The 9,065-nt window shown below is 41.4% G+C and overlaps 2 protein-coding genes across 3 annotated transcripts in view; one reads left to right on the plus strand and one right to left on the minus strand.

The window, feature by feature from the left end:
* The window catches only part of ATG4A (autophagy related 4A, cysteine peptidase), a 139,936-nt gene extending 134,919 nt beyond the window's left edge, over positions 1 to 5,017 (minus strand). The window contains exon 1 of the mRNA XM_006871037.1: positions 4,852 to 5,017. Coding sequence (XP_006871099.1) covers positions 4,852 to 4,861 — 10 coding nt within the window. The 5' untranslated portion in view covers positions 4,862 to 5,017. The remainder of the gene's footprint in view (positions 1 to 4,851) is intronic.
* Positions 5,018 to 5,152: 135 nt separating this feature from the next.
* The window catches only part of PSMD10 (proteasome (prosome, macropain) 26S subunit, non-ATPase, 10), an 11,298-nt gene continuing 7,385 nt past the window's right edge, over positions 5,153 to 9,065 (plus strand). Inside the window, exon 1 of one of the 2 annotated variants that reach the window (XM_006871039.1) lies at positions 5,153 to 5,269. In XM_006871039.1, coding sequence (XP_006871101.1) covers positions 5,156 to 5,269 — 114 coding nt within the window. In that variant the 5' untranslated portion in view covers positions 5,153 to 5,155. The remainder of the gene's footprint in view (positions 5,270 to 9,065) is intronic. The other variant, XM_006871038.1, reaches the window with a different exon arrangement.

The raw sequence follows: 9,065 nt of genomic DNA on the forward strand, positions 1-9,065 counted from the left end.
ATATATATAAAAGATCAGGCTTACTGGTCAGAAAGAGACTGAGGGAACCCGAGACTATGGCCCTCAGCCACTCTTCTGGTCTGAAATGTAGTTTACCCCTCATGGCCTAATTTTCAGCCAAGCAGTAGATATGATATGGGGGGGGGAGCGGGGGAGGGAGAGCAGCAACACTAGTAAGGTCTGCTCACTATGGAATGGTCAACATTCAAGATCAAAAAGGCAGCATTTACCTAAGGACAAAGTCCAGAAGTGGTGGGAAGGAGGGTGGAATGGAAATAAAAAGCATAGGGAAGATGTTACACGGAGATGACTGCAATCATTAAGATGAATTAAAATTTATTATTTGTTAAACGTAGAACTGATGATCTGCTCTGTATGTAAACCTTCAGTCAATTCACAATAAAAAGTTTCAAAGAAAAGCTGTTGGGGCCAATTGGTCAGACTTGATCTTGTATGTGTGTTGGGTATGGAGAAGTGTTTCCTATCACTGCCATGTAGTTCACTGATTTGCATACGCCTTGTGCTAAGATGTCCTCAAATTGTCTTTCACTCAGGACTTTGAACAGGTTCTTTCAAATTCAGTAATGGGTGAGGAGATGAAACTGGGACAGAGCCAATTTTTTAAAATTTGGATGAATCGATACTAACTGGCAGCCCTGCTGGAATTTAATCTTCCTGTTATAAACAAAGGCAGCTACATGTTGCATAGCAACCAAATCTCTTTCCTGGTGGATTTGGAACAGAGTCGGAGCCAACGATGCCGGAATCAACCGAATCAAAGATGGCAGTTGGCAGTGCTACTCTGAATGTTCCCCATAGTTTCTCCATCAGGTTCTCCATAGTCCTGCCAACACAACAGTTTCATGCATCAGTCCCTGGGAAGGTCTCCCTTTCCAGGGCTTCATAATTTTTCCCTTTTTGGTTATCATCCAGATCACCCAAATTTTTAATATCCACGTCTGTTCCAACTGAGCTCTCTATTGGTCATGACTGAACTGGTTTGAACCAGTTCAAATTCCTGATTTCAATACTGGATATGCACATATTCATTTCCAGTTTTGCTATGAGAATACTCATATTGAGTAAAATATTCAGTGATCAATGGCAGGCAACAGATGGGGAAAGAAATACCTTTCATTGTATGGTCCAAAATGGTAGCCACTAACTTCACGAAGCTACTCAACTATAAAACTAATGAAAATAATTCAAGTTAAATACAATTTTAAAAGTCAGTTCCTCACTCATGCTAGGCACATTTCAGGATCTCAATAGTCAAATGTGGCTGATGGTCACCATACTAGACAACATAGATAGAAAACATTTCCATCGTCACAAAAAGGTCTACCAGAAAGCACTGTTCTAGAGCACATAGAACATTTTCCCACAATCATAGGTACAGCTACAGCCCAAGGAACTCTGACAGGAATTCGTATTGCATTATCTAGGGTTTGCATTTGCACATAATTCCATCTTTGGCAATATTTAGCAAAATGTTGCAGTGGTTAAATACTAGGGCTTTGGGGTAGAATAGCTCTGGATTTTAATGCGACCTTAGTCATACTATTTCACTTCTTTGTGTCTGGTTTTTCATTTCTAAAAAATGCGTAACAGTTTCGACCTCACTGAGTTGATATGATGCTTAAATGACATGTTGTGGTTGTTGTTGTTAAGTGCCGTCAAGCAGGTTCCAACTGCTTGGGTTTGAATAGCTAGCCTTGCGGTTGGAGTCTAGTGGTTAGCCTACAGTGTCATACCAGGAGTCCATAAACCCATGAAAAGCCCTTAGTCCAATAACTGGCAGACAAACTTATAAATACTAGCTATTCTTAGCATTATTCTCTTAGCCTAGAAAATGAACCTGGCTTGCTCTGTTGTTGCCAAGTGCTATCAAAACGGTTCCGACTCATAGTGACCCTACATAGGGTTTCTGAGAGCAGTTGGTGGGTTTAAACTACTGACTTCGCAGTTACCAGCTTATCCTACAGCACCACACCAGGAATCTTAGATCTAGAATCTAGGTGACCAGTAGAAACGGCAATAAGGAATATGCAATTTTATGAGCAGCAAGAGGGTCAAACCCTAACAGGACCACTTTCAGCTTTCCATGGACATAAACGGCAACATTTTCAATTCCTCCAAAACTTGAGGCCAGCAACCATGGAGGAGATACCTTCTACCCTAAAGATCTATTTGTCTTGAAGCTCTCAAAAGTCAGACTTAGGGTTATCTTACTCTCAGTCGAACATGACTCAGAATTAAAAGTTAACCACCATGTCACAGAAAACAAAAGATACAATATCAAAACATACCATCTATACAAGAAGATTACCCAAACAAGTCCATCAGTAGGAGAGGTACTTGGGATTGTTTTCCAACTATTTCTAACACTTAGATCAAATTCCTTGATATATTTTTAAGGTAAAAACGTCACTATGTCCAATCCTCTGTGAATACCACGCAATAAGGTCTATTGTACCTCTATAAATCAATTGGAGAAATCTTTATAGAATATTTACTTCCTACCCGGTACTTTTGTTCTAAACCAGGGATCAGCAAACTATAGCTAGCAGACCCAATTCGGCCACCTCCTGCTTTTGTATTTTAAGTAAGGTAAGAATAATTTTTATGATTTTAAATGTTTAGAAGAATATTCTATAAACACAATTGTCAAATACTAAATGGCTATGAAAAGTAGCTATTGCAGAAGACTTGATAATGCTTCTTAATGAATTTCACTTAAAATTGTGAGGTAGAATAGTGCCTGTTATGTGAAACTGATTCTGCAGTAAAGTCATTTCAACAACTAGCATTGTTCAAATCACAAATAATGTCCACATGCCTTATATACCTCCCATGCTTACAAAAGATAAAACAAGAAAACCACACTGAGATACCACTCTTGTTAAATGCCGTCAAGTCAGTTCCAACCCATAGAAACCTTATAGGGTTTCTGAGGAGCGGCTGGTGAGCTTGAACTGCCGATCGTGCAATTCAAACCAACCTTGCAGTCTAGCACATTAATCCACAGAGCCACACCAGGACTGTACACCCACTCAATTCCAACCCATGGTGACTCTACAGGACCGAGTGGAATGGCTGCATAGATTTCCAAGGCTGTAAATTTTTATAGAAGCAGAGGGGATGGTGGGTTTGAACCATTTATATTTTAGTTAGTAACTGAGTGCTTTACCCACTGTGACACCAGGACTCCTTCACACCCACTAGAACACCTATTGAATAAAGATAGACATTAACAAGTCTTGCTAAATAATTTGAGAAGTGTGAACCCTCATACATTGTAGGGTCACTGTGAGTCTGAGACGACTCTAGGGCACTTAACAGCATTGTTGGTAGGAACATAAAATGCTACAGCTGAATTGGTAAAGTCTCCCAGTTCCTCAAAAAGTTAAACGTAAATTTGCCATTTGTTGTTGTTGTTAAATTTCATCGAGTCAGTTCTGACCCATAGTGACCCTGCATAGGGTTTCCAAGGAGCAACCAACTTGACAGCATTTAACAACAACAATGCTGTTAAAATATACTCTAAAAATTAGGTGAGAGAGAGTGGTAAATGGGAACTTTGCAACTTTTCCTATAAATATAAAGATATTCTAAAAATTATTAAATAAGTTAAAGCAAAAAATTAAAATAATAAAACAAAGATTCAGTATTTGCATGTTTCTGGTGTGGTTCTATAAGATCAGTACTAGACTACAAACCACAGGGTCAGTAGGTGAAAACCACCAGCTGCTCCTTGGAGCAGGGTCGCTATGAGTCGTAACTAACTCGATGGCACTAACCACAAACAAATGTGTATAAAAAGACATTTTCAAAAGATGAAACATATAAAATTTCATTACAGATTAGCATTAACAGATGAACATTTAGAAATGATTTTTATAATAGAGAACACAAACTTTAAACCCCAACTACAAAAAAATGTTATCCCTCTCCCCCAAAACCCATTCTTCTCATTAATAGCTCTGTATTGCAAAAAGCAAACTATTGTTATTATTGTCTTTTCATTTCATCAGTAAACATTTGTTGAAATTAGTTTTCTTTTGCGTTATTTGCCTACATAATGTCCTGGACTTTGCCTTTTGGTCTGCAAAGCCTAAAATATTCACTATCCGATGCTTTACAGAAAATGTTTACCAACCTCTGATCCACACCTTAACAGGATAGACATAATCAGTCTCTTTCTTGAGTGTATTTTTATCATTACCTGATTTTGGCACAATGCCTCTTCCAGATATGCCCTTGCATCTCTTTTGCTATTGCACTATTTGAAATTTCTATAAATAGAAATATCAGCTTAACAGGTTTAGCAAAGCCTCAGTGTCATCACTATTAACATGATATTAAAGTAACACCATACCACAGTATTCTTAGGATGACTCTCATCAAATTGTGATGTCACCATGATGTAGACTCCTCGAGGTCTCTTAGATATCAAGTGGCTCCCAGGGCATCCCACCCTGTCGTTGGCATCAGCCTGGCACATCACTTTACTATGATGTCATTTACTATCACAAATGTGACAGTATCCTGCTCTGAGGCCACTCTGCCGAGATGTCAGAGTAAATACCTCCTACTTCTTTCCACTCCCTTGGCAGTGGAAGAGAGGGGGAGGGTAGCCAGAGTCATCAGTACTAGCAAAGGAGGTAGTTCCCAGCTCCAACTGTTGTCCCTTCCGCCTAGCACTACAAGTTGGGGCCCCCGGGGGACAGAACCTTTAGGGTCCCATTATTCTCTTGCCCTGACCCCACACCCGTTCTGTATGGTCGACTCAATGGGCAACCACCCACCCCTGTTCTTCCACACGGTTCCTCACGAAGCAGCTCCCCGTACCTGACTCCATTCTCCAGCTGTCATCCTGGGCCAATTCCACCGGCCACTAGACTACGGCAGCCGCAAGGGACCCTGGGACTTGTAGTTTAGCGCTTCCAGGGGTCGAGTCTGTGTGGGAAGCAAAGTCACCTCCCCCATCCGGAACTGCTCTTAAACTTCAACTCCCAGAGGCCCTTAAAATGGGAAAAAGAGGCGAGGGAACGAGTTTGATTGTTGATTGGTAAAGCTCCTTTGATTGGCAGTTGGAGCCGACAACGTGAGGCGGTCCTTGGTGCGACCTCACGGAGAGCCTGAGGAAAGCGAAATGGAGGGGTGTGTGTCTAACCTTATGGTCTGCAACCTGGCCTACAATGGGAAGATGGAGGAGTTGAAGGAGAGGATCTTGGCCGATAAATCCCTGGCTACTAAAACGGACCAGGTAAAGCAGCGGTAGAACCTCTCCCCAGGCAGCGGCGAAGCCCTACGTGGCTTCCAGGGCCCTGCCCAAGTCCAGGCCCACTCTGAGTTGTAGATCCCGCCCCCGCCGCCCCTTCCTTCACCGGGCCGCATGAACGAGCCCACAGGCCTCGGAGACTTTTTTGGCCCAGTAATGTGCTTGCTAAGTTTTGGATATTTCTAGAACGTCTACCGAATTCCGCAACAATGCCCTAGCCTTTGAGAGGAGTACAGCTTTGCGTTTCTTTGCCGTCACTAGCGATTTTTACTCGATTGAACACGTGTAACTGAACGCCTCTTTTGTGCCAGGCAATTTGCTAGGCGCTGGAGATGTGAGTGAATGGAAAAAGCAGACATTCGTAAAACAATCACAAAAACCACGTAAGGTTACCAATTGGGACAAATAACTCCGGAGAAGTTTTACAGAGTGCTTTGGGAACCTGTAATGAAAGGACCTGATTTAACGTCTTTTGTAAGTTAAAGGCGTCCTGGTATGGCGCCGTAGGGTAAGCACTGGACCTCATGGTCGGCTTGAACCACAGGTGGGCGGTTCAAACTCACTATCCGCACCTGTTTCAATGGCACATAACAACAAACAACAACATAAGAGCTGAATGGACTCTTGGCATGGCGTTGTAGGATCAGTGCTAGACTGAACCACATGGTCGGCAGTTCAAATCCACCAACTGCGCCTCGGAAACCCTATACAGGCGCGCCATGGGTGGGGACCGACTTGAAGGTGACTTAACAACAAAGAAAGAGCTGAATATTGATTGTTGTTAATGGGAAAAGCTTTGTAAAGGAGGGAAAGTTAGAACTACAAGGCTGAGTGGACTGTCCAGGTGGGGTGAAGGGGCATTCGCAAGTAGAGACAGAACAAAAATGAATGGACGTTTGACAAGTGTTTCTCTCTGCTCAAAGGACCCTTAAATGTTTTCACCCTGAGTTTCTAGAAAGATCCACTGGTGCCCTCAGTTAGCCAACAACTAGGAGAAATTCAACAAATGAGAATGGAATTCAGAAAATGAGCTTAAAAAAAAAAATGGAGAAATTCCTTATCTCTATTCTATGTTTTGGGGAAGATAGAGACCAGGAGACAGTTTTATTTTCTGAAACTTTCCTTTGTTACTTATGTGCAAATGGCCCCACCATTACCAGGTTAGCTTTTATTGTGGTCTGGTAAGACTGAATAATAGTTTGCTGCTATAAGGAGCTCTGGTAGCGTAGTGGTTACAAATCGGGCTGCGAACCTAAGGCCAGCAGTTCGAAACAGCCGCTCCGCGGGAGAAAGATGAGGCGTTCTGCTCCGGTAAAGATGTACAGCCTCGGAAACCCTGTACAGAGTCGCTATGTACTTAACAACAACAACAACTAAGATTTATATTGTCAGGAGGGAGCAGTCGCTGGAGAAGGATATCATGTTTGGTAAGGTGGAGGGTCAGAGATAAAGAGGAAGATCCCCAGCGAGATGGATTGGCCAAGTGTCAGCATGGATGGACTCAAGCTTGGCAACAGTAGTGAGGTTGGCCCAGGATCGGGCAATGTTTTGTTCTGTTGTGCATAGGGTCGCTATGGGTCGGTGCCGACTGGATGACACCTAACAACAACAATACTAAGCTTTAATGTTACTTCATTGAAAATTTACCAGTCCTTCATCAAATTAATGGCATAAAAAAAGGGAGGCTTAAGAAACATCATGAGATTGAAGAAACATAACAATCAAATGCAATTTATGGACCTTGCATGAGTCCTGCATTAAACAAATATAACTGGAAAAAGTAAATTGAGGGGACAACCAAGAAAATCTGAATATAGACTAAGTTTTTGATGTTATAATGGAGTTGTGTTAGTTGTAGTACGTATATTAATGGTCTGGTAATTAAGAAATCATTTTTTTTTTTCAAGGTGCATTTGGAAATACTTAAGGGTGAAGAGTCATATTTGGAATTTGTTTTCTACAAAAAACCTCAGCAAAGAGAAAAAAGCAGATGAAGCAAATGTTGTGGTTAGGTGCGGATGAGTCAGTTCTGACTCATAGCAACGCTGTGCACAACAGAACAAAACACTGCATGGTCCTACGCCAGCCTCACAATTGTTCTGCCTGAGCCCATTACTGCTGCCACTGCCTATCCATCTCATTGACAAATATTGGCAAAAGATGAAATCTGTGTGACAGGCATATGCGTTCCTGCACTGTTCTATTTTTCTATATGTTTGAAAATTGTTATTAGAAAGTTTCAAGTACATTTTTTAATACAGGTTTGACTAAGAAATACAACACTCAATGCAAATTGCGAAACACAGCTAACTCCTAGCTTATTACAGATGTACCAAATTGTACTGCATTTTGCTTTATTGTGCTTCACAATAAACTGAAGGTTTGTGGCAACCCTGAATCAAACACGTCGATTAGTGCCATTTTCCCAACAGCCTATGCTCCCAGCGTGTCTCTGTACAGCATTTTAGTAATGCAGTATTCCAGACTTTTTCATAATGCTATTATTACATACTTAATAGACTACAGTATAGTATAAACATAACTTTTACTGAGAAAGCAAACCAACTCATGTGACCCTCTCTATTGCAGTATTCGTGTCATTGTTGTGGTCTGGAACCTAACTCAGTATCTCTGAGGTATACCTATATTAAGAAACCAGCATTATCTTGTTGCCGGCTAATTCTTACAAGACTGAGTCCAAATGTTTTTTTTTAATTGCTACAAAATCATAGCAACTTTTATTAAACAAGACTATCCAATTGTGAAGCTGTTTATTATTTCTTGACATACCTTCCATCTAGGTCAGTACATTTCTACAGGCAATGTTTCCATCTTTCTAACCCTTCCCCTGGAATCCTGGTGTGGTACTATGGGATAAAGCACTGGACTGCAAGGTTGGTTTGAATTGCAAGGTCAGTGGTTCAAACTTACCAGCCGCTCCCTGGAAATCATATACAGGGTTGCTATGAATTGGAACCAACTCATCAGCGCTTAACAACAACAACCCTTCCCCTATGAGTCGGAACCAACTCAATAGCACCTAACAACAGTCTTTCCCCAAAGAATTCTGTGCTCTTAGATTGATACCAGGTCAAAATGGCAGTTTGGGTATCCTCGAGAGACTCAAATTGTGTTTCTTTTAAAATATTCTTTGAATTTGGGAAGCAAAACAAGTCTGATGGGGCAAGACCAGAGCTGTAGGGTAGATAGGGTAATGTTTCCCAGTGAAAGTATTATAAGACAGCCCCTGCTGACTTGGAAGAATGAGCAGATGCTTTGTTGTAGTGGAAATAAATTCATCAGTGCAATTTTCCTGGCCTTTTTCTCACCAATACAGTTTTCTGTTTTCTTAAAACTTCTTTCTAATAAGCCCCTCCTGATCATCCTGTGTCCTTCAAGCAAATCTATCAAGATGACCCCTTGGGGATCCAAAAACAAACAGTCACCATAACCTTTTGAGCTGATATTTCTGCCTTGAATTTAACTGGTCCGGCAGATACCGACCTTTGGAAGCCACTTACTTGATTGGACCTTTTGTTGGAAGGCACCCTAAGGTGACTAAGACAAGCTATCCACTGACCACAGAGACATGTTTACATACTTTTTGTTTGCGATAAACCAGTGCATGCAGGTACTGGAGCCCTAGTAGCCATACTTTTGATTTACTGTCAGATATAGATATGTTGTTGTTATGTACTATGGAGTTGGGTCCAACTCACAGGGACCCTGTATAGAGTTTCCAAGGAGCAGCTGATGATTTGAACTGCTGGCCTTGTGGTTA

This window comes from Chrysochloris asiatica, unplaced genomic scaffold (assembly GCF_000296735.1).
Source record: "Chrysochloris asiatica unplaced genomic scaffold, ChrAsi1.0 scaffold00159, whole genome shotgun sequence".
Classification (NCBI taxonomy): Eukaryota; Metazoa; Chordata; class Mammalia; order Afrosoricida; family Chrysochloridae; genus Chrysochloris; species Chrysochloris asiatica.